Raw genomic sequence first — 26,208 nt, forward strand, 5'->3', positions numbered from 1 at the left:
GTGTGTAAAGCGGAGATGTTGTCGTGAGCCACATCTCTGAGAACAAGCGCCACTCAGCTGATGGGAGGGAACCTGCTCACAGGCTGGAGGAGACAGGATCCATGGCAACAATCATGGCAGGTGGGAACAAACACACACATTTATAAACATGTAAATCTGTAAATGTGTGTTGTGTCGTGGTGATCAGACAGAGTCAGACTGTTAAACACTGTATCTGCCTGTGTTCCAGAGGCAGAGACTCGTCAGAAGCTGCTGCGCACCGTCAAGAAGGAGGTGGGTGTTTTTATCGACTTGGTAAAACAAACACTTTGCTTCATGCGAACCAGCGCAGTTCAACGTGCACACGCACATGCTAGTTCCACATGATCCATAACATGTGCGAGTGCTCATCTTTACCACAAAGACCAGAACACAAGGTTCCACTAGATACAAGGAGAACAGCAGAGATCCAGTGCGGCTGAATATGTTAGAATCATATGTTAGAATGTGTTTGATATGTTCTTTGTTGTCAGTGCGTGTGTTGGTGCAGCAGCTCAGTCATGATGGTGGAGAAGGGAACAGATTGTCTGTGTTGGTGGTGTTTATGGCACCAGAGCAAACCACCATCATCTCTCTGCCAACACACAGACTGTGTGCGGCTCAGGTATTACCCATGTTGTAGGGACCTAAACCTGTTTACACAGTCACCTTATGGGGTCCTGTCTTTCTTATGTGGACTAAAAGCATGTCCCAATAATGCAAATCATCAAGGTGGATACATGCTGGGGGGTTAGGGTTGTTTAAATTTAGGTTATGTTGGGTTAGATTAGGGTTAGGTTTAGGTTAGGCTTCGGTTAAGGTTATGTTTTTGTAACTATTGACTATAACTAAGGTTGAAGTAAGTCGCCATGAAATCAATTGAATGTCAAAGTAATGTCCTCTGAAGTCATGGAGACATGATTGTGAGAGTGTGTGTGTATTTGTGTACTGTTTGTGAGGACCATTTAAAGCAAAGACACTACAGAGTGAGGACATTTTTGGAAAGTAAAGACATCTTGACCTGTCCTCACTTTATCAATGGGCTGTTTGAGGGTTACGATTTGGTTTTAGGGTTAGAATTATGTTACAGTTATGGTTGGGCATGTTAAGGTTAGGGTAAGGGGCTAGGGAATGTATTATGTCAATAGGGTTAGGGTCCTCATTAAGGCATAAATACAAACACGTGTGTGTCTGTGTGGTTGTGTGTTTTTGTGGAAACAGCTCTGGAGGTTTGTTTATTTGTGTTTTCAACACTTCATTATTTAAAGTGACACCCATGAGATGACCTGAGTTCAGCAGAGTTCGAATCAAACATCACTACCTTTAATGAAGAGCTGTTCATCCCTGTGGATGAGGAGCTTTTTACAGGAGGTGTTCATGGTCCATTGTTTGCTAAATGACACACAATTAGTGACAAAGATCTCTGACACATCACCGACTGTTTGTAAAGGTCACACAAGCCTGTCATCGTTTCACGTGAAGGAAAATGGGGCTGATGCTAAGATCTAATACAGGGATGAAGAATGACTGAGGAGTTATAATAATAATAACTTCTAATGTCTGGTTGCATTTGGATTTGTTAAGAAAACCAACATAAAATCCAACATTTAGACAAATGCAATTAATTCACATAACATTATAGGAGCTATACACAGTTTTTATCATGAATAAAACATGAATAAAGACAACGGCTCCCATGATCCCTTGCTGCTTCACGACATTATCAAACTAGGTCTTTTGTTACTGTTTTGATCGAGAGACGCTTAGCGGCCGAAGTTACATATTGTACATTGTATTGTAATGAACACACGGTAACTAGTCAGGTTAAGTTTGATTCTTATTGTTTATGTTTGCAGTGATACGGTTGGAACTTATAGCTGGTGCTGTACAACACAATTGAGTCTCCATAGTGATTAAGAGATTGAGTATTTATAGTTAAAGCAATATATAAGTTAGTTCATTCATTGTGAAAGGAAAGCTGAAGACCAGATTGTGTGTCACTCCATTGTGTCTCCATTGTTCTACAGTGACGTGAAGCTTGTCACGTGAGTTTTCTGTTTCTCACTGTTTGTTCAAGGAAGGTTTTCTAAATATCACCAACACTTCATTTAACATTTTTATTCACAGTATCACAGCTTTCCTCTTCCACCGCTGTTGGTCTGAGCTCATTGAAGCAGAGCAACATCAATATTAGTTTTACTGGCTCAGACAAGGTTATACTCCTTTTCTTTTCCCCTCACTTTTCTAACCTGTTCTGCTTCTTTTTTTATTAGTTTCACCTCCGATTGCCTCGTAAATAACACGACTTTAATCCTGTCAAACAAACGCATACAAATCACATCCTGGATCTTGTGAAAAGAGGAAAGTAGAGACTTTGTTCTGATTTGTTTTTCCTCTGAGTCATGTTTGCAGTCTTATCAGCAGAGACCAGACCCTTCCCATGATTAAACCTGCTTCCTGTGTGCTGGTACGGCCTCGCTGAGATTCATTCACCGGTGACTGTTTCACTGTTTTCCACAATTGCAGCCTGCTGATGGACTCTGCAAATGGACTCACTTGGTCTGCAAATAGCGCTTCTTCAAAATCAACATTTTAGATGATTTTTTTTTTTTTAGATATCTCTTAACCGAAGAGATATAGAGAAAGATGTTGTTTTTGCTGGTTTCCCGTTAATTTATGATTATTATAACTTTGCTCGGGTTCCAGCATATGGTGTCTCAATGCTGTGTGTTCTCACACTCTCCTGCTCCAGCTGGTTATGGGCCACCTGTCTGCTCAAATAGACTTGGATATAGGTCAGTATCCAGAGAGAGCGGAAGGCCTGTGGCAGCAGAATTACCTTCTGGTTTGGAGGAGATTTCCTATTTACCTCGGCTTTGATACCGAACCCATCTCTGTCTGCCTCTCTCTCTTTATCTTGCTTTGATTGTGCGCCTCCCTCTGTCTTTGTGTATATCACTCATGCACTCGAACGCAAATACACATCTGTGTTTGCCAAAGGAGAGGAGGTGGGGGTAGAGAACACAAAGGCCTCAGGGATCAGAAGCATTTACTTTCCAGTCTCACAAGGTTTCAGACAGAGGAGATGGAGATACTCCTCCAGTCTTGTTCTGTGTTTGCTGGTTTATAGGTGTCCTAATTTATGGCCATTCATAGTAAACAGGGTGGATGCACTTTGCAGGATAAGGCTGCAGAGAGATCATTGTTCTGTGAGTGAAATGAAACTTCAGAAACTCAAGCGTTAAAAAAAATACATTTCTGTCCGACACTCATACTTGACTCTTGCCCTTTCTATTTCCATCCCTCATCTATTGTTACGTCCTAGTCTCACATATGTGGATGTGTCATCGGCAAACGTTCGCTTCTCGTTGACTTCCAATCTGTGCAAGTCGGGGGGGGCGATTAAGACAAATCGCAGCGTTCCTCGCATGGAACTCTGAACCGTGATATTGTCCTTATTCTGTAAAGCAGACATTGGGGGAGAGCGCACCCAGTTTATAAGTTTCTATACGGCTTAGCCTTTGATGGTGGAGAGGGAGGGTAGCTGGCATTGGACGAGAGGTGGGAGACACACTAGACAGGTCGTCAACAAACAGAGTAAAACATCAATTCACACAATTTAGAGTCTCCGGTTAACTTAACTCCTACATCTGCTTTTCTTTGGACTGAGGGAGAAAGCAGGAGTACCTGGAGAAAGCCTACAGGGAGAACATTTATCTCCCCACAGAAAGACCCCAGCCGAACTGGGACTCGAGACATATCGCAGAAAAGGGAACTCACACCGCTTGCACCCATAAAGTTATAATAAAACAATCATCTGCAGCCCGGATAAACAATAACCAACAGGGGCTAAATACTACTTTGGCTCCTACAACAAGAATTCCATAAAGCGCTCAGATATACTGTAAATTTTGAACATCTGCATTTCCGTGACAAACAGGCAACTTCTTGTGCAGCCGCGGATAATGTGATAATGATCAAAAGCTCCAGAAGAGCGCCTGAATAGACCCTTTGGGGAGACTGTGTAGTGGCTGCATTGATTTTGTGCTTCTTGCCATGTAATAGTCTGCTCGTTCATTATTAAATCATTCAAACAAAGGAAACGTAATTCAAATAGATAGCCTCACGTCAGAGCTGTAGCTCCATGTGTGCGCCTGGATTCACATGAATAACAGTGATGAAGATTTCTCTTCTTTTTTTCCGCGCTGTGTCTTCCTCCCTTCATTCATCAGTGGCCACATAGACAATGAATAATGAAGGGTGGGTGTTAATGGATGTGGCTTTCTCTCTGCATCTTATTTCTTGCCTCTGCTGTTGCAGGAGTTAATTGGAAATACTCTGAAGATCTTTTATCACCCTGTGATGCCTCCAACCTGCATTGGTTAGTTAGAGTAGATTCAACACTAATGACTGTTGTCGCGTCACGCACATCGATAAAGTCTAGTGAAAATGTATCGACCATTGTGGATTTGTATCTTTTTGTCAATGAACGATACCATATTAACACATTAAGTCTCTATATGAAGCCGGAGATGGAAAAGATGGAGCTGGTGGAGTTAAAGGAGCCGCAGTTCTTCTTGTTTGTTTCCGAGATGAATGAATGTTGTTGTCGCATCCTCTTAGGCGGAAGTGATCCACTGGGCGACACGTGCCGTCTCCATGGAAACACACAGGTTGTCAGTGCTCAGACACCTCACCATATGAATTCCTCAGAGACCTGATCTGTCGCTGAGAGGAACAAATATCAGTAGTCCGCAGCTTCAAGTTGGCAATCAGCTCTTTATGCGTCAGGTGCACGCAGAGAGAAAACCAGTGGATATACGTCCCCTGTGTGGCTCTGCTATAGGTCTGTTCATGTGCCTGTGTGCAAAGGCCACGTTTGTTAATATCAGTCGGAATGAGCGAAGATGATGTTGTATTTATTGTGAAATAATACTATTTATACTGAGGTACAACATCTCTCATTTCAAGATCTCTGGTTCTACAAGGTTTTAATGTGAAATTGAGGAACTCATTCTTTGGATTACTCGTTGGATTATTATCCAGAAACCGATATTCACATCTGTTTTTTTGGGGAGGGGTATGGGTTAAACTTATTGGTAAAGAAGGTAAAACTAATCTTATTATGAACATTGAAATGCAGCTTAGCAGTTTGTCAATATAAATCTAATCCTGTGTGACATTGTGAAAGAGCCCATCCCTCTGACTAATGATTACTTCAACATTATAAAATACATTGTGATTCTAATGGCCCTCTTATGAATGGATGCTTTAACTCATTTATTTATCACTATTATCCTTTATGAAATACATCCGTTGAAATTTACAGGTATTATAATCCATCTGTGACCAGCCAGTAAACCAGATATCAAAATGATTGGTCCATAAAATTGAGCCGTAGTGGGAAATTAGATCTTATTTTAATTTATCTCCTGGAAAATTTTATGATGAAGCTGTAAATATCAAACTGTGAAAACTGATATTGCTTGACAGCTGGCGCATCATGAACACGGAGCTGTCTCACAGGGAATAGGATGAACTTGGCAGCGTGGCCACAGTGGAGAGGCACATCTCAGCAGGAAATTAGAGACGTCTGCACGACTCAGTCGGAGGTGGACGGTCCCCGTGCAGATCACATGGGGGCGTCTCCATAGCTACAGGAGGGATTGATTAATCAGTCATCTTTAACTATTGGTTTTGTCGCTGCTGTCAGGTCACAGGGAAGGAGCCTTGACAACCGCGCCCCACACCCCAAGCACCCTCAAATGTACCACCTCCATTTCCAAGAAGAGCTGGTGACTCATCCAGCAACTTAACATGCACGCTCCCCCCCCCCACTCTGTTGTGTTCTTCTGCCTTTTAACTTTGTACCCCCAGTCCATCCCTGATTCCCAGGCGTGCTTTAGTTAAACAAACTCTCAGAATTATTCAATCAATCACATGTATCACACCAACAAATTCATCACTGTGTGTGTGTGTGTGTGTGTGTGTGTGTGTGTGTGTGTGTGTGTGTGTGCGTGTGCGAGACTGATAGTCGCATATTAATGAGTGACTCATCCAGCATCTGCTCCGTCATTGACAGGTGAAGCAGATTATGGAAGAAGCCGTGACCAGGAAATTTGTCCACGAAGACAGCAGCCATATTGTGTCCTTTTGTGGTGAGTCATCAAAAATACAAATGGAATCCCTCATTCATTTGAATTTTCAACTTCAAAAACTCTGCAACACCCATGTTGTCTCTTTTACCTGATGGGCGTTACTGTGAAATTTCTTGTGAACCTTCCTCATGTTGTCGTCTATGTAAATCTAACATGGAAAAACACAATGAAGCAGAATAATGCATACATAAGAAGTTAGTTTAGTTTAGTTAAGTCCTTACTATTGTCACATCGATATTTTCTGTTCAAATACATGTCCATATCAGGGGTCAAAGGAAATGTTTGATGTTTCAGACGTATTCTGATTTAACTTATCAACACAATAGTCTGGATAAGAAACTCAGCAGCATGTATACATTTTCAACCTCGTTGTGAGTTTTCACAGCATTTTGGCAAAATCCACATGTGCAGCAACTGCTCGCTGTCACAATCAGACTATATGTACATGTAAACAGGAAAACAAATTGCGCATATATTATAGTGTATATGTATTATATGTCATTTGGTGGAGGCTTTTATCCAAAGTGACTTACAGTTAGTGTATTCACCATCTATGACGTGCCATTTAGGGGTTCAGTATCTTGCCCAAGGACACTTCGGCATGAAATGGGGTCTAGTGAGGATTGAGCCGCCGACCTTCTGGTTTGAGGACGAACACTCTACCCCCTCAGTCACATTAGCAACTTGTCTAAACATCTTTTTCAGAATAAAGTTACTAATCAGATTATTGGTGTCCACTGTTTATTTCAACAGTTACACAAACAAAGAATTACAGCTAATTATTCACAATTGTATACATTTATACAAATAGAAAGACTGGCAACAGTAAGATGTCCTGGGTGTTCAGTATATCTCCTTAGAAATCCTACAAAAAAAATTGGTGGTCCTTATTATTGGCCCTTTTTTCATATCATCACGATCTTTGTCCAACATCAAGAATATATTTTAAAACCTCTCTAATCAGGAAGGAAGTCAAGATTTCCGCTGTTACATTAAAACAGGGAGTTTTCTACTTTGGTGTCAAGAGCTCCATCATCGGTATAAAGTGTAAAATTTAATTTAAGGATTTTCAAAGATCAATATTTCACCCAACGTTATTTCATTTCATTTTTAAACGGCACTAATAGAGAACAGCGGGATTATTGTGAGAAACACACTGCTCACATGCAGACGCTCGCACTGGTCAGATGTGACGAGCTCTAATCTGCGGTTCTAAGATCTATTTCAGACTCATATGAGGTCAATAAAGGCAAAAGACAAGTCTCATTAAATTCAATCAAGTTGCACATCGTTTCACACACTCATAGATATCGGTTCCTTGTGTCAGATTCTTTTCTTGGGAAAACTGATATTAAAGAAAGTAAGGATCCACGCCAAAATATAATGGGTCCTAATTATTTTTGGTGGATTTCCCTCACAGACAAACTGCAATGAAAACATAATCTCTAGGGGGAGGCAACAAGACAAAATATTGTGAGGAGAATAAAATGTCCCAGTCAATATAATGTAAACTACACAGCCTATGTGTTGTTCTTCACAGAAGTAAGATCACGATCTCCTCATGTCGAAGCTGATCTGCTTTTCACAGCTTGAAAACCTTATTAAACCAGCGAAAGAGGGTTATGAAAATAATTTGTCACAGAACACAGACTTTATATCTTATTACAGTGTGATACTGGGCCATATCATTTCCTCTTCTGCCATCGTAGCTCCCAGTGGACACGTAGCAGCTCAGCTCAGGAGGACCCTCTCGTTTCTCTGCTCTGTGGACAGCCGCAGCTTCCTCCTCCACCTGACTCTCCCTGTGATCCCTGCAGTGGCTCTTGTTACTTCACGTCCTCTTTCGGCTGTGGTCTGTTCACAGCCCAGACTGACTGAGTGATTGAGAGAGTGGAGGATGGGGGATGAGCTTGGCCAGCTCACCAGGGAGCAATTAGCCTCCACCATCTTGGCTACTTTGAGAAGCTGCCCGGGCAGAGTAAATGAGAGATTGCAGACGCCGTGGAGAGGAAATCCGATCGCCGCTGTCGAATTGTGTTGTGAATGAATGAGAAGTAGCTCAACGCATACATGTGAGATACAGCTGTATTGGTGAAGCTCTGTTCAATGAATTTATAGCCCTCGCTTCTTATGGTGTATGAGCCGTGCCACATCACAACAATTCTCCTAAACGGCTTCTGTAGGAGCAAACACAGGAAGGTTGAATAACACGAAATAAGATGATTATAGATAATACACCTAATAAAAGTTTCTAAGAATGATTTTTAAGTATTTATATAATCAACTACTGATCAATCTAGTGATTGCTTTTGGCAATTAAGTGATATTTCTTTCTGTGAAATGTAAAATAAAAATTGTCTCTATCACAGGACACCCGAGTATAATTTTTTTTTATTTATCCAACTACATTAGAACATAGCAGAAGCTGTACGACTTAGATAATACAAATGCTGAATTGATCGTTAACTTATTGACTTATTGATGAATCCTTTCAGAAGTGTCCATATTAAGACCTTGTGTTGGTGCCTCTTTGCGGCTCTCAGTGGAGTGAGGCGACTGTGGCTTTGTGTTAATGCACTCAGTTGCCACAGATACAGGATGATTAGAGATAATTTACTGTTTTTACCAGGAGCGACAGCACAAAGGGCTGATCCTGCTGATCTGAGGCACATTTTCCTCACAGAACATTTAGGCACTCGCTCGCTGCTGTTTGCGACAGATAAAACATTGAATCTTAATATGTTGATGGTCTTGTATGTGGAAGACTCCGGCCCGCGTCTCCCACACCTTCAAGTGTTTATCTATACGTTCTCCTTGGTGATTTAACAAATTTCCCGGGCGTGCTAATTATTATTTTGAGATGACCACTGATGCTGCTGTTCATTTCGTTTGTAGGTTGTTTGTGCAGACACTGTGGCACCCTGGGAATTAGAGTTGTTAACTGTGTCTCAGAGCCGAGACATTAGCTGTGAAACAGGTGTGAAGGTTTGGGAGCGGATTTCTCTGCATCTTCCTCGGCCATCTGAGACTAGTTAGTGGTAAAGATGATAGAGCAATGGTGATAAGCTGTATCTGAGACCTCATAACGTTACGCTTTGTTCTGACATTTAGCTTCCTGCTCTCACATGATGTGGAGGAAATGGACAAAAAACTCTGTGAGCGAGAGGAAGGATGACGAAGGAAACGAAGAACAGAAAAGTAGAAAAGATTTAATTAAATAAAAAGAAAACCACACCTGAAAGATGATGGTTCGGATGACACTTTTATTGTCTAGCTTGAAGTAAAACGGAGATGATAGGGTGACAGGTTTACAGAGCGATGATGGCCGCAGGAGAAAAGGGAAGCAGTGTGTGAGGGAGTACGGATGATGGAAAGAGATTGTGATGCTGATGAGTCGCCGCCATCCCTCCCTCCGCTCCGTCAATGGGGGTTGCCATGGTAACCCCAGCCTTCCCCCTGACCCCATGTGAGCAGAGCCGCAGGATTAGCCCTGAAAGGGAACTCAAATGTCAACACAGCTCCGGGCCCTGCCACGTAGGCCTGAGAGCGAGGAGAGCGGAGGGGAGACTGGTTTTCTGAGCCGTCGGATGATTGTGCAAATGTGTGTTATCCTGTCACAGACTTACTGGATAATCTAGGCTCATGCTAAAATTATTACGTGAAGGTATGACTTCGTTAAAAAATGGCTATCATGCACATTGAGACACCATTCAGAGGATTTGATACAAATCACAAAAAATAATTAAATGGATAAAATAAAAAATTGTGAATATACTGTATCCTAGAAAATTGAAGTAAACATTCATCGTTAACTCCCTGGACATTGTCACTGAGTGGACTGTCCTAAATTGAATTGTCAATTTTGTCTTTATTTGATTAAATGTAAATGTTATGCAACTTGTGCTGGACATGTTACTCAAACAACAGCTGCAATGTCCACAAAAGGTCTATGGAATACTTTAGCTTTTGTTCTATGTTGCGTGTTTTTCATGTTTAGAGCCATTCTTTTTTCCTGATGGAAACTGAGCCTAAACAAATGTATGCTAATGGTCCCCTTTCTCTGGTGGATGTTTGAATAGACAGGTGTTTACTAACATGTTGGCAAAATGTCAGTGTTGTGTTTGCTCCCAGGTGGCCAAAATATTTGTTTTACTATTTTAATTTGTAATAATATAGAATTTATATTTTAATTACACAAAGGGGTTACGGCAAGAAAACAATTCTGTTTTGTTAATTTTGTTTTTCAAAAGGAAGTTTGTTTGTTTCCAAACAGCTGCGGTGGAGGCGTGTGTTCTGCATGGGCTGAGGCGACGAGTAGCTGGTTTTCTGCGCAGCAACAAGATAGCGGCCCTCTTCATGAAGGTGGGGAAAAGCTTTGCTCCTGCTGAGGAGCTGTGCAGGAAGGCCCAGGAGCTGGAGCAGATCATCGAGACAAAGTGAGGGACACACACATCCCGGTTTCCTTCTCACACATTGCAGCAGACTTCAAAGCTCACATCAAAGCTTGTTTGATTGAACCAGTGAAAGCACTGAAAACAAACGGCCGTCCACGTGTACCCAACGGACTATTTTTTATTGTGAAAAGCTTCTAAATAATTCATGTTTATAATCTTTCATGAGTCACGATGCCATTAGCTTCAAGCACATGCAGTTTTACTTCATGGACATTTAAAAAAAACATGCTGAATGTTTTTCTCTGTCGCTCTGCAGACGAAGTCAAAGCTTGCAAAGTCAGGACAGCTTTCGTAAGATGCCCCGGCTGCCCGGCCTCAGCCCACAGGGAGCCAAGAACCTGTGGATCCGGGCGGCTCTTTTTGAAAAGGTGCTGGACAAGATCGTTCTCTACCTGGTGGAGAACAGCAGGTACAGTTGAGAGGAGCCAATGATCTTCTGTCCAGCTGTTCGTCTCGTCAGAACGCTATGTCCTCTCAAATGTCCCCCTCTCACGTTTGTCTTCCAGTAAATACTACGAGAAAGAGGCTGTTCTGATGGACAATGTAGATGGACCTATCCTTGCCTCTTTGTTAGGTAATTATATGCCACATTAAGCAAGTATCTGTGTGCTGTATTGCAATCATCGAGCATCGAGCTACACCCTGGTTTGGGCTCAAAATGTGAGATCGTGGTGTTCTGAAGCAGAATTTAGCTTTTTCCAGGACACGCTCTCACCATCCAAGAACATTATTCGACTCTGTACTTTCTTACAGGGCAATTTGGTTCCTCTGCCCTTTGTCCACTCAAGAAATATGTGCCACCAAAAAATATGCTTTCAAACAGGAGCCTTTTTCTTGGTTTATTTTTTGCGTTATTGGTTGACTTGAAAGGAAATAGTTCTAACAGGCTAAGAAACAGGAACAAGTGATCCCTCACTGGCTTCCCACCAGTGGAAAGTGACAATTAGTTTAAGTGGAACTAAGCCAGGACTGGGTGGGAGGTTTGGGAGACCCAGATGTCTGCATCAGAAACAGTTTATTGATGCTGGATGCATAGAGAAAGAGAGGGATGAGCAATACAATTCAACCTTGTGTCATTCCGCCCATCTCTGCAGGCTTTCCATCATAGGAAGAATTTAAACTCAAATATCCTGCCATGCCAGAGACTTGCACTTTTTGTATTAATTTCCTCTATCTCTAATCTAGGTCTCCCTAATTTTGTGTGCAGAAGTGAACTTAGGCAAGATACTGAACCCCAAATTGCCCCTGATGGCTGTGTGTGAAGTGTGATAGTGAAAGTGCTGCACATAGATGGTTTGAATATGTGTGTGAACGGGAGAATGAGTGTAAAGCACTGTTGGTGGTCAACAAGACTAGAAAAGCGCCACATGAATAAAGACCATTTACCATAATCAAGACAAGAAAGCAGGTTCTACCTCTTTATATCCTTCTCTTTTCATTTTGATTGTGAGGAGAATCAAGTGCCCATCATTGGTTAGCAAAGCCATCAGCTGATGTCTGCAGAAACTGACTGTCCTCTTCCTTTCCGACAGTCGGACCTTGTGCTTTGGAGTACACCAAGATGAAGACAGCTGACCACTTCTGGACCGACCCGTCCGCTGACGAGCTGGTGCAGAGACATCGCATCCACGGTGGCAACTGCAGGCAGGACTCTCCCACCAAGAGGCCTGCACTGTGTGTAAGTCCTGATCCGGTCACACAGTGCTCCACCATGCACGCTCTGCTGATTTCACCCCCTTGTGTATCTGTAGTACACGATTACCAGCACATATGCAGAGTTTTAGTCGTGTATCTTCTTAAATTCCATTCTCCTGTGGCTCTGATGAAAGTGGACCTGACCGCATGAAGTGAAGCACAATGTGTCCCAGGAGACACAATGAGTGTACAGAGTCTTCTTGTTCAGTCCTCAAGTTAACACTGAAATAGGTCAACTTGGCTGATCTCAAACCACCGTACTTCTTACAGTTGTGTATTTACTCACAAAAAGAAGAAGAGAGATTGGTGCTTATGTGAAAGATGAATTGGCTTTAATCCTGTAAAATATTCTGTGTTGTGATTAGCCAGCTGTTATTCCCAGTGCAGTGCATTCACCAGTTTAGCGCTGGCTCACGATGTTGGTGATCTGATATGATGTGTTGTGTGTCTGCGTTTGGGGAAGTTCCAGAAGCGGCACTCCAGCAGCAGCATGGACGAACGCCCTTCCCCCTCGCCATCAGCTCGTGAATATGTGGAGTCACTGCATCAGAACAACAGGGCGACCTTACTGTTCGGCAAAAACAACGTGCTCGTGCAACCGGTAACTGGCTTCAGTTCTCTTAAACACTCAGACATGCTACACACAAATATGATTGTTCTACCAATGTCCGCACACAACTACTTCACTAATTTCCATGACATTTTGTGGAGGGGTCCGGTATTAACCAAAAAATAAAAGTTTCGTTGGTGCGGATCCAAAATCCAAATTCAATCTCCAAATAGGATTTTTTTTTTTTTTTCATTTTCATTGATTTATCTGATTATAATTAATGGATCTCAATGGAAGGGAAAATAGGCTAATATGAACGCAATTTGGTGCAGATCCAAATGAAAAATCCAGGTCTAGTGAATTTAAATGTGGTTTCATAAGTAGACTGTTGGGCCTTGGCAGAACTATGCCCTCTCCTGATGTGCAAGCAAGTATATTAACCTGTTTAGACTGCCTGCCTATCTGTTAGTCTCATTTAAATTCATGTCAAAAAAAGCTAATAAGAAATCTGGCACATCCCAGACTTCCCATGCCTGCTCTAAAATAGCAATACAGGGACATGCTATTCTAAAAACCTTATTTCTTCTTTTTTTTTACTACAAAAAAGGGATATCTTTGTTCATTTGTGCAGGTTCACGCTCCTCTGTGCTTCAGGCTTACAAATACTGACTTCTACTATTCTCTGCATCTAATGAAAAACATCCATCCTGGTTGTTTCAGAGGGACGACATGGAGGCTGTCCCCGGTTACCTCTCCCTGCACCAGACTGCTGACATCATGACCCTGAAGTGGACCCCCAACCAGCTCATGAATGGCTCTGTTGGAGACTTGGACTACGAGCGCAGGTGCAGAATTATTATGATTGCTGTGATTGCTGCACTTGATAATATCAGTAATCCTCCTCATGCCAAGAATATCTAACATGTGATGTGCTTCCTCAAACAACAAGAAAACACTTGTGTAACACTCGGGTATTACTGAATAATTCAGTGTGTTTGTTTGTGGCCCAGGGGCTCGGTGTGTGTAGAGGAAATGCTGCTGATCTGATGAGGCTTCTTTTGAGCAGCAGCAGCAGCTGAAGGTTTATTGACTGAGACACTGTCAGACAGCTCTCCGCCATGTCATGCTCCTGTGATCGTGCATGGTTTATCTCACCAAATAAAATGGATAGTAGCAGTAAGCCGCTCTGTGTGCACGCTCTCTAATGCTTTATTTTATTAGCCATGAAATGAGTGTTACTTGAGATAATGATTCATTAAGATCACACAAACATTACCAATGGATTTGTTTCTTACTGTTGAGTGTTGATCCTATTGGTTGTTATTACCTCCACCGAGGAGGTTATATTTTCACCATGTCAGTTTTTTTTTGTCTGTTTGTTTGTTTGTGAGCAAGATTAAGCAAAAACCACTGAAAATATTTCCACAAAACTTGCTGGAAGGATGCGGTAAGGACTTCATTCGATTTTGGTTCGGATCCGGATAATTCTTGAGAATAATTCATGGATCTTGATGAAAAAGCACATATATATTTATATAATGTTACAGCTGCAAGCGGGCAGTCAAAGATTGAATACAGTGAAGTAATAATCAATAATCAATAAACATGGAATACAAATACAAAGCCAGATCTAGTGGATTTTATTATGGTTTCATAAGGGGACTGTTGACAGAGGTAGGTACTCTACTGAGAGCCATTCTAATTTTACTGACTGATTTTGATTTGATATCTTTCAGTGTGTTTTGGGACTATGCCATGACGATTCCTCTGGAGGAGATAGTCTACTTGCACTGTCATCAACAAGGTGGGTCCACTCCAGCCTTTATTCTGAAATCCAGCATTTTACACACAAATGTAATCATTGGCCAGCAATACGTCATCATGTATAGTTTGATTATAAAGGATTTATTTCCTGTGCCCTTCCTGTAGTGGACAGTGGGGGGACGGTGGTGCTGGTCAGTCAGGACGGAATCCAGAGACCTCCTCTGCGCTTCCCCAGGGGAGGACACCTGCTCCAGTTCCTCTCCTGCCTGGAGAACGGCCTCCTTCCCCACGGCCAGCTGGACCCTCCGCTCTGGTCCCAGAGGGGAAAGGTCAGAGCAGGAGGTCTTTGTTATGGCTTCACATCCGGAGCACAATGAAATCAATAAATCCATTTTGAAAACAACATTCTATTAGAACATAAATGCGCTGACTCGTTGCAATATGGGTTCGAGGGATGCTGATGAATATGCGGCTTAATGTTCTCTCTGCTCCACCACACAAGGTGTCTATTTAAACGAATGGAGGTTTTTGTCGGACTGTTAATAGCTGTGTATCTGCAGCTAAGCTGAATAATTAAAACCACCCACACACGCTCAGCCAATATTAATAGGCTCCAGCATACAGACACTTATCATCTTTAATTCACAAGGATGGTTTAGCCGGGCTAGAAGGGTTTAGCAATTTCTTCTTGTTGGCATTATTTTAGCAACTCATTATTCTCTCGTTGCAGGGGAAGGTGTTTCCGAAGCTGCGAAATAGAGTTCCTCAGGGATCCTCAGAGTCGGTCTCGGATAAGGAGGAGGACGAGGCCACAGACTATGTCTTCCGCATCCTCTTTCCAAACAGCCAGTCAGAGTTTGGTGAGTATCGCTCCACATAAAAGCCAGTTAACACAAGTAGCACCCATGGGTACGGAGGCTGAGCCATCTCACACAAGTGCATTAATGGAAAACACAAATGCAGAAACTACATCACAACTGCAACAGACACAACAGAAACACAATCTCAACGGAAGTGAATGACAACGGATGTTGACATTGAAACAAGCTCAGTTACTTTCTGTGCTCCAGTCGTGGATGCATGAGTCAAGTGAGCCAATCCGTTGTCACTCACTTCCATTGAGTTTTGGTCTCGGCTACCGTACATGGCCCTCTCCAGATTGTTACGTGTTCATGAACATGTTGCTCATTGTTTGTTACAGTGACTGTAACTCATCCTCCTCACCTGACTTCCTCCCACTCCCTTCAACCGAGCGGACAGCCACCCTCCAAAGTGGGGTCCCTGGTGGTCCCCAAGAGGTCCTGCAGCTGCCCTGAAGAATCCCCCTCACTCACAGGAAGCAGCTGTAACACTGTCACACCTCGGCTCGTCTGTCGGCTTGCGTTGCTTTAATTCCCTTGCATCTAATACGCCCTGCACCTCCAGAAACGTTTATCGACGTGTCCCGTTCTTAACGCCCCCGCTCGCTCCCTGCCACCTTGTGCCTTTTTCTTACTGCAGTACGCCACAGTAACCTTTAAATGGGCGATGGGCGGACAGCTGAGTGATTGAATGTGGCTACTGAACCGAGAGAGGCTATTGTTCACTTGATCATTCCCTGTGTAATTCTGTAATTGAATGATGACTTCATGCTGTCGGATTGTGCATTAATTCCATATTGCGTCAATGTCTTTTATGTGCTTCATCTTTGCTCTGACAGGAATCATGCCCATACAAATTGAAGCACTTTCAGCATAATTCTGCTCACGCATAAGTGTTTCCAGCTGACTTCAAATCATCTAACTGCAAATGTAATTGTTTTTTGAAAGCCTGCGCGGCCTAATGACTTAAGATGATAATGCTGGTATGTGTGTGTGTGGGTTTGTGTGCCTGTGCTGCAGTGACTCCTCCAGACTTGATGGATCAGGGAGCTACGATGTGGCATCCCACTCTCAGGAAGGCCTCGTGTTCCTCTTGTTCTCAGGGGAGCTTCTCCGAGGGAGGGACGCCCAAGGGCTGTAACCATGAGAGGTGAGAGAGAAACCCACTAACTCCACTGAGCTGTGTTGGATCATGACGGATAAACTGCTGAAGCCTGCAGAGACGCACCCACTCCCTCTTTACCCCTTAATGCCAAAACCAGAGAGCCTCAACAGTAATGAGGAAACCGTAGCAAAGATGCAAGAAGCTAGCAATTACCCAGAAGACAGTTATTTGACATTTAGCTCACTGGCATGAGAATGTGTGGAGACAATGAGGTGATGAGACAGATAATGTGGGTGAAGGCTATTAAAAAGGCAGGTTAAAATTTGAATAATAAAAGGTTAGCCCCGGCACAATTGTTAAGTCTACATTGGATAGAGTGTCTCATATATTCAACACAATATGAATAACAAGAATCATGAACTAGATTTTTTTGTTTAATACTAGTTTAATTATCTTTTCAGAATAAAGAGTATGGTAGCCCAGTAGAATGATCTGTGCTCTGTCTTCCTGCAGGGCTCCTCTGAAGCTGCTGTGCGACAGCATGAAGTATCAGATCATCTCTCGGGCATTTTACGGCTGTACGTGATTTCTCCCTGAAAAGTCTTGAATATCAGAATTTGATGAGCTTTAGCTTCTGCAAAGACACTAATGAATGAACTGTCCTGTGAACTAGGGTTGGCATACTGCCGTCACCTGTCCACTGTGCGCACACATCTCTCTGCCCTCGTCAACCACACCATCGTGGCGCCCGACACGCCCTGCGATGCCTACAAAGGGCTAACCGCTGAAGTGTGGCAGACGTTCCTTCAGGACTGCACAGTAAGCCTCAGTGTGGTCAACGCACTGCAACACTTCACATGATTGTCCTAGCGTGTCTCTTTCACTCCTCCACTGTCTCATCCATATTCATCTCCTGCTAATCAAGCGACTCACGCCATTACTTTCACGACAGTTTGCATGAAGTGCAACTAATGACCCGTCAAAGTCCACGTCCACAGTTTATATGGATATTAATCACATTTACCCGGAGTCACATAGAGTTTGACTCTATGAAAACCAAATATTCTATATTTACTGTGCTGGCTTAAAAAATGTAATACATCTCTCTCGTCCACTTATGGGTTATGTCATTGAGAGGGCTCTGTTGACATTCCATGTACTAAAGCAAAAAAGACAAGTGGTTAATTAGGAGGACTCTTTTAATTGTTGTAAACAACTATCCTAATCATTTATGAAGAGAGGAGAGGTGGGTGTAAAAGAGGGGAGAGAAGAAAGAGAGGAGGAAAGAGAGAGAGACAGGGATCATTTTGGTGTCATGTTTAAGATCTGTCAGACTGGTTGTTATAATAGTGATATTTATACATACAAGATTTAATTTTTTTATGATAGCAGCACCAGAGTGCATGAATGGCAGAGTGAGAAGGTACTATGGTGCCTCCATCTGTCATAGTGTTAATGCTGATGATTTAAGGTACTGTTGAATATTAGATATAGACTAATGCAGATAACCCCCCCCCCCCCCCCCCCCCCCCCCCCACACACACACACACACACACACACGCATACACACCCTTTTGGTGGAAGTAAAAATCCAAAGATTGGTCAGGAAGCAGCTACATGTGGATCCTGTCTTGTGCCCTCAGGCCTACAAGGAGGAGGAGCTGCTGCGTCTGGTCTACTTTGGTGGTGTGGAGCCCTCGCTGCGTAAAGAGGTGTGGCCTTTCCTGCTGGGTCACTACCAGTTTGGGATGTCAGAAGCTGAGAGGAAGGAGGTTTGTCCTTTCTACGATTCTGTATTTTGGCTTTGACTCCAAAAGCATTTTCACCGGAACAACTAAACCCTTGATGGTTGACCCCCCCCCCCCCCCCCCCCCCAGGTGGACAAACAGGTCAGAGTGTGTTACCAACAGACCATGCGTGAGTGGCTCGGCTGCGAGGAGATCGTCCGCCAGCGGGAGAAGGAGCAGCACGCCGCAGCTTTGGCCAAGTGCTCCTCTGTAGCGAGCGACAGTTCCAGTCAGAAGATGATCCATCACGACTCCACTGTGAGCAATGAGGTAAAGCAGTGATAAGTATTAGCCAAATGTTTCCCCTATTACAAGTAAAGAGATTTATTATAGAAGTTCTAAAGAAAAGCCAGTGTTTGCTTTTTTGGAACCTGACCCATCATATGGACTTTGAGTCTGGACCATTGACTCTATATAAAGATGGACGACATGCTGGCTCCCCAAACGTGAACACCCGCCTCCTCCATGTTAGCAGATGAGACATCGACCAACCTAAAAATGTGTTTTTTTGTTGTTCTAGTTCTTATTACACTGATGTTAGTTAATTTTTTTTGTGTAATTCGATTGTTTAATTTTTTATATTTTGGTTTCATTTCTGGACAGTAGGTGGAAGTGGAGACACGTTATCTATCTTTATAAGGAGTCTTGGTCTGAACTGCAAATAGTGTCTCTTTAATGGGAAGAATATAGTAAGGTGTGTGTATCAATAAAAGTTGTTACATATTAATATGTTGGAATGATTGTGTTTTGTAATCCAGTCCCAGTCCTCCCAGAGCTCAGACAGACAGAGTCTGGCTCGCCTGCAGAGCGACTCAAGCAGCAGCACACAGGTATCAACATGTCAACACTTTGTCTCGAAAAAATTATTCGCCACAACCGTCAGCTCTGTCACCCCACAATTTCTCAACACATGGGAAAGTTTAATCCATGTGATCACAATATTCCGCGTCCCTGCATTCTCTCCCCTGCTAGTTCTTCACACACTTCCATCTCTTCCCCTGGAGTAGTCTGCTTCCCTTTGGCTTGTTCTTTCAGGTGTTTGAGTCCGTAGAGGAGGTGGACCAGATTGAGACGGAGCCCAAGACCGAAGAGGCCAAGCAGGTGCCAAAGATGCCCAACGGAGCTCTGCAGAACGGGACCTGCTCTCCCGACTCTGGACACCCCTCCTCCCGCAACTTCTCAGTCACCTCTGGCCTGTCAGACACGTCGCTCAGCACAGACGACACCGCCGCATCTGACGCAGCCCCGAGATCTGCTGCTGTCCCCCCGGCACCACAGAGCTCTGTCAAACCTGCAGGGGTAGAGGGTGAAGGTCTAATAGAGGAAACGCTCAGCCAGGAGAGAACCGAAGTGAAGGACGAAGAGGAGACGCTCGCTGTGAACATACCTGCAGAAAATACCAAGATTGAGGTGAATGATAATGACGTGATTCAGCCACTGGAAGAGGAGCAGGTGACGACCGACAAAGAGACGTGTTTGCAAACTAAAGGCCAGGAACATGTTGAAGAGGCAAAATCTACTAAAACTGAGGGAACCAAGTCTGAAGATACAGACATACAAGGAATTCAATCTTTAGATTCAGGAGAAATAGGAAGAGATGTGTCTGACCAGGATACTGTGATGGTATCAGCAGCTGCTACAGAATCCAAAGAAGAACTCGTGGAACATAGTCTTAAGAAAGACGTAGACGTCAGAAACGAGGAAACGACAAAGCTCGAGGAAAGGATTGTGGAAAAGATGAAGGAAATGGACGAATCTAACACAAGTGAACCGCAAGAATTGAGTTTGACTGAGGGGACAGAAAAAATGATCCAACTTCATGTGGCCGCTGACATTGAGACCAACCTCCTATTCTCAACAGACACCAGGGTCACGAGAACAAGAGAAACTGACTGCGCCCCTCAGATAGAGGAGCCTCAGGTCATGACTGAATCTGACGAGTCTCCCTCAGCCATAGAGATGGAGGAGATCCCCAAAGCCAAAGTTTCCATGGTGCCTTGGAGCAGGAAGGGAGAGTCATTTGAGGACTCGGCCCCTCACACGGAGGAGGAACAAGGAAAGAACACTCCGGAGGGCCCAGAGTCCATCCTGCCCAAGGAGCCGCAGATGGAGAGTCTGGACCCTCACTTTGATTCTCTGCCCGGGTCTGGAGCCACCAAGTGCAAATCGACCTCTCAAGGATCTGCTGGAAGTACCTTCTCTGTAAGCTCCCATGTTTTTTTTTATTCATGTACGTTCATGCAAGTCATCTCTGCTATGAGCTTGCTTTATTCATTGTCATCACTTTGGTTTGTTTTAGCAAGAGCTGCTGGATTTGTACACGTTAAATCTGCACCGCATTGAAAAGGACGTCCAGCGCTGCGACAGGAACTACTGGTACTTCACTCCTGCCAACCTGGAGAAACTGCGCAACATCATGTGCAGGTAAAACACCGACGGCAGCAGGAAGAGAATGAGTTGTATTAACAGGCAAAACATGCACAGATTTTTTATCAACAGAACATGATTCATCTGCTTTTGGAGGTTGATGGTGTTGGTTTGTTAGTTTAGATAAGAAGACACTAATCACAGGGCTGACACACTGAGAAGAAACAACCAATCACATTCCTACCATCTGTCAATAGAGTCCCTGAGAGATCCAATCACAAGGTCGGCGTTAACTTTGTCTGCTCACGCCAGGAATTCAAATGAATCCCGAATGTGTCTCCTGTGACCAGCCGTGATCGAATGTCTCTTCCTTGCTCTGAATGCAAATAATCAAAAACGTAATTTGTGTTCGCAAAGACCAAATAATGACGTTTTTAGCCGGTTTCCGTACACAGACGTTTCCGATGACGTTATCTTTTGTAGACAAGATCATTTCCTTGTGGGGACAGGTTCATTTTATGTGCAGCAAATGATTGCAGGAACAGCAAGAGTTCCATTGTATCACATTAGAAGGTGAGATTAAAACTTGATGAGCTGAGTTCTCTCCATCACGGTGGCTGTGTGCATCTGAAGTCGTTAGAGACGCATATTCATTATTTTTAATTGTCTTTTGCGCACAAGATAATTTACCTAAATGAATAAAGGAGGATTATATCACCTTGTTGGATTTTTTATTGTCTCTGATGATACTGTGATCACAAACAAATCAACACATACATATTTTGAGAAGCGTAAAAATATGTTTGATTCATTGTTAAACTGTAGCGGTTCAGAGGACATTCAAGATTCAAGATTTTTATTAACAAATGCACGACAATAACATTAGGCAGTCGTTGGCAGTGAAATGCTTGAGTCACAGGCTCTCTTCTAGCAAGAGAGCTTCATATATGGCCCATGACAGAAAAATGTTGATTTCCCTCTCGCAGATGCCAGATATAAACCTCGCTCTCTCTGTTTGCAGCTATATCTGGAGGCACCTTGACATCGGTTACGTTCAGGGCATGTGTGATCTGCTGGCTCCGCTCCTAGTCATCCTGGACGATGGTGACTCAACACACTGATGACTCACTTCCTGTTCTCCCCTCTCCCCTGACACGTGGTGTATTTGCACAGATATTGACGGAATGGCAGAAAAGAGTTTTCCCACTCACTTCCTCTCTCTGCTTGCTGCTTTCAGAGGCCATGGCCTTCAGCTGCTTCACTGAGCTCATGAAGAGGATGAATCAAAACTTTCCCCACGGAGGCGCAATGGACACTCACTTTGCCAACATGCGCTCTCTGATCCAGGTGACACAGCCACAGTAAAGTCTCTACGCACACCGTAGCGGCCCAGTAAATCCAGTTATTTCTCACTTTTCTCCCAACTCCAGACTCTTTATTAATTTCCCTGAATCTCCTCTGATCCCCTCTCTGAGTAGATACTGGATTCTGAGCTGTTTGAGCTAATGCACCAAAACGGAGACTACACCCACTTCTACTTCTGCTACCGCTGGTTTCTCCTGGACTTCAAGCGAGGTAAACTGGCAGAAACGCTGTGACAGACTTTGTGCCAATTAGACGAAGCAGAGACACTCTCTTTGCCAACGGCTCGGCAGCTTGTTAAGAATACTCACAGTGACTTGAATTTGGAAAGGATTTGAAAGTAGATTTCCTTTTAGAAAACTGTCCTTGAGAGTTGATGATGAAATAATTATCATAAATTGTTTTTATGCTAAAGGCTGACTTGGATATCCCTGTTTTGTCTCACAGCCTTTCTAAATATATCCACTTCTTTTTTGTTCTTATTCTTGAAGAGCTGGTGTACGAGGACGTGTTCGCGGTGTGGGAAACCATCTGGGCGGCTAAGTATGCCTCCTCTAGTCACTTTGTCCTCTTCATTGCTCTGGCGCTGGTGGAGATCTACAGGGACATCATCCTGGAGAACAACATGGACTTCACTGACATCATCAAGTTCTTCAATGGTAAAAGGGACCACTTCACATACTTATACTCTAACAGTGAATACTTTTTGGAAATTTAGGGGCATTTTCTCATGTAAACACTATCGAGATGTTTAGAATACCACATTTTAGACCTGAACTCATAAAAGTTAGGAAATCTCACTTACTTCTTCTTTTGAGGGGAACATATCCTGCTTTTTTTGGAAATCTCTGAATGTATTTTTGAGTCTTCCTCTGTCTTTCAGAAATGGCTGAGCACCACAACATAAAGCAGATTTTGACCCTGGCCAGAGATCTCGTGTACAAGGTGCAGATGCTGATCGAAAACAAGTGATGGCGCTGTTGTTCTTCTTTTCCATCCATGTAAAGCGTGAGCGGCTGTAGCAGCACAAGAGTTAAACACATGCACACACACACACACACAGACACACTCTCTCTAACACTAAACAAAGCCTTTACAATCACAGTTTGCTGCTTTGAGCCTTACTGACTGTATCCACTATGTTATTTGTGTTGTCAACAGTTGTGTGGGAAAATTACGCTTAATATTTGTCAGTATGTTTGACTGAAAACAAAAGTAACAGAAAAAAGCCGTCATTTCCAAATATTTTTGTCCGACATCCCCCAAGTGCTGATCTAAGTCCAAGTGCACTTAATATTTTGAGGAAGTATGGAGAGTTTAGTTGCACATTTCAAACCAAATGCAGAGCTGAATTCAACCAGAGACTATATTTATGAGAAAAGTATGTTGTGATAATAGTTTATAATATGAATTATTTTAACAAAGTCTACAGGTTTACATTTTTAGATATATTCCCAACCTTTAAGATGGAAAGAATGTACACCGGGTCTTAACTTTATTAAGTAGCACACACAAGTAAAATTGTTCTCCACTGATAACTACAGTTAAGTTTAACACACAACATTAAGAATATTTTAGCTTTTAGCACCATGCCAGTGATTTAGCATCTAACAGTGTTTTCAGTGTTCGGAAACTGCCTTGTCTACCAAATAGTATGTCTTAATTTGTTACGTGTGAATTGTACTGTACTCAGAGAAAACTGTGTTAGATTGTTGTTGTATTATGAGGATTATATTCTGTTAAACCGTTGTTGACTCATAATCTGATTATCTAAGTGATTTATGGAGGTGTGGGCAGAGGTTTATATATGAGGAAACATGCCGGATTTCATAGTCCTTTTGAATAATTTTATCCAGTGAACCACTGTATCTTTATTTTGTAAATTGTGCAGTTTACTTCCCTTGATTTTTGTATTGTCTTGTACTGTCTGGCGCTTATTTGTTGAATCCAATGTTAATTTCAGTTTGAATATGACTATGACTCTGGAAGATCAGACGAGGCGGTGGTAAAATGTAATCGCAGGGATCAAATGACAAGTTTTCTTGTTCCACATGTTATTTTAGGGTGAGAGTGATTTAACCAGAGGCGTGACAATGAAAGGTTAGGTAGGAAAGATGTTAAATATAAGACCGTTTTAATGTTTTGGCATTTGAGGACGTAGAAAATACATGTTTTAACCCCTTAAATGAATACTTATATTGGTCTCAGTGACTGACATTAATGCTTGTGATCCTTTGAAACGTCACTCAGTTGTACTTCAAGTGTTGCTTCATGAATGTGGTACGGTGAATTGCATTTAATTTTGTTATTAGTTTTTTTTGTCAACACTAACTGCTGTAGAAAACGTCTTTATTTTAATTTGTTGTAACGTTTATTTTCCAAAGTATTTATTTATTTATGGATTTATTTATACATGGCTTTTTTCTTCTTCCAAATGCTGCCTTGTTTGTAGCTTATATTTTTATTTTGTGGCCAGCTCAACATGTGTATTGTAAAACAATCAAACTCTATACTAAGAGTTCAATATATATAAATATACATATATACATACATATATATGGTATATGTTCTTATAATAAAAATTAAAATGGAATTATAATTATTTTTCCAAAAAGATATTGTAGTGTGAGTTTTACTGGACTGAATCATACGGTGGTGAAACTTTTCAGAAACGATCGTGGAAGAAGCAGAGAAGAGAAAAGTACAGCAGATGACTGTTCATTAGTTTGACAAAGACTATGCACATCTGGTCTGGTGTTTGTATTTAGATAATTGATACATCAGAATCAGAATTCTTTTATATGTCAAGTATATTTGCACATACAGGAAATTGCCTTGGTGTGGTTGGTGCACTGTACATAAAACATAACACAACAATTGGACATAAAAAAAACAATATATACACAAAGACAATTCATACAGTAAGAAACAATAAGTTATGGACACGTGCGGTGCTAAGGTGCAGTGATTGATTTCGGATAAATTATGTGCGGTGGTTGGGGGAGGAAGTCAGTGTGATGCAGGTGGCTTGTTTGTGAGCCCCCCTGCCATGGGGAAAAAACTCTATGGAGGGAGGTGTGATGGGGGGGTTTGGGCAGTCTAGGGCCATTTTGTGTGTGTGTGGGGGGGGGGTCTTTGTCCAGGCTGGGAAGAAGAGGTGTGATAGCTGTGGAGGGGGGCTGGGAATGTTGGGTAGGGTTAGAACTGGTCCATTGTCTGTCGAATCTGCAGTAAAAGTCATTCAGGTCGTTTGGAAGTTTGAGGTTGAGGATTTGGTTTTGCAGCCGGTGATCACCCGAAGGCCTTTCAATACTGACGAGGAGTCGTTGGCTGCAAATTGTTGTTCCAGCTTCTTGGAATACTGTCGTTTGGCCTCCTTAATCTCCTTGCCAAACGAGTATTTAGCCAGTCTGAACCTATCCATCTCCCCACTCTTGAAGGCCAACTCTTTCTCCAAACGGATTTACATACAGTAAATCCAAAGCCTGGGGGGAAAAATCAGATATAGAATATAATTTTTTTTAATCCAAATCACACCACAAGTAAAACAGATTTCGAGATCATAAAAAAAATACTTACCAGATGTTGTTGAGTTGCAGCAGGGGTGATGGGTGGTGATGCTGAAGGAACTGGACGGCTGGAGGTACTTGGGTGGACAAGGGAAGACTTAGCAGGAACGGCTGCTGGTCCGGGGTTATATCTGTGCGCTGTTATGTAATCTACAAATAAAATGCCATTTAATTTCTGCTTTATATTACGCTTTCATGTATTTATTACTCAGATTTGTATTTTTTGCTATGAGGCTGTCTCTTGATCGTACAGCTACAAATAAGGTTTATTATAAGTATAATTATGAAACAATAAAAATCATAATAAAAATGTACCTGAAATAATATAATACATTTTCATGACAGTTTACCTTATAAGTGTGAGCAATTTTAACTAAATAATATTAAAAAAACAGTTCAAATTTACAGTCAGCGACCGTGACATAAAAGATTGAGTGGACTTACTGACTGGCTGTCAAAGACAGAGGAGGAAAGAGGGGGAAGAGGAGGGGAGAAGAAGGGAAGGAGAAGGGAAGAAAA

General features: G+C 42.5%; 1 protein-coding gene across 2 annotated transcripts; it reads left to right on the plus strand.

Moving 5' to 3' along the window:
• Positions 1-24,736, plus strand: sgsm1a (small G protein signaling modulator 1a). 2 transcript variants are annotated; one of them, XM_053420448.1, is made up of 26 exons: positions 1-120; positions 230-273; positions 6,101-6,176; positions 10,450-10,612; positions 10,887-11,039; positions 11,137-11,204; positions 12,163-12,308; positions 12,789-12,926; positions 13,596-13,720; positions 14,612-14,679; positions 14,805-14,968; positions 15,370-15,499; positions 15,841-15,984; positions 16,520-16,649; positions 17,118-17,182; positions 17,278-17,423; positions 18,248-18,376; positions 18,482-18,661; positions 19,150-19,221; positions 19,364-20,593; positions 20,691-20,815; positions 21,780-21,862; positions 21,996-22,105; positions 22,237-22,333; positions 22,612-22,779; positions 23,004-24,736. In XM_053420448.1, the coding sequence occupies exons 1-26, from the start codon at positions 102-104 to the stop codon at positions 23,090-23,092; spliced, it is 4,062 nt and encodes a 1,353-aa protein (XP_053276423.1). In that variant the 5' UTR covers positions 1-101; the 3' UTR covers positions 23,093-24,736. The 2 variants fall into 2 exon arrangements, with proteins under 2 accessions (XP_053276423.1, XP_053276424.1); XM_053420449.1 differs by having other exon boundaries at positions 19,427-20,593.
• Positions 24,737-26,208: the final 1,472 nt, after the last annotated feature.

This window comes from Pleuronectes platessa, chromosome 4 (assembly GCF_947347685.1).
Source record: "Pleuronectes platessa chromosome 4, fPlePla1.1, whole genome shotgun sequence".
Taxonomy (NCBI): Eukaryota; Metazoa; Chordata; class Actinopteri; order Pleuronectiformes; family Pleuronectidae; genus Pleuronectes; species Pleuronectes platessa.

Excerpts from the sequence above, each read along its gene's own strand:
- sgsm1a (XM_053420448.1), top strand. Across the intron at positions 15,500-15,840 it reads AAACAGCCAGTCAGAGTTTG|TGACTGTAACTCATCCTCCT; the intron begins GTGAGTATCGCT and ends TGTTTGTTACAG. Across the intron at positions 17,183-17,277 it reads CTCTCGGGCATTTTACGGCT|GGTTGGCATACTGCCGTCAC; the intron begins GTACGTGATTTC and ends CCTGTGAACTAG.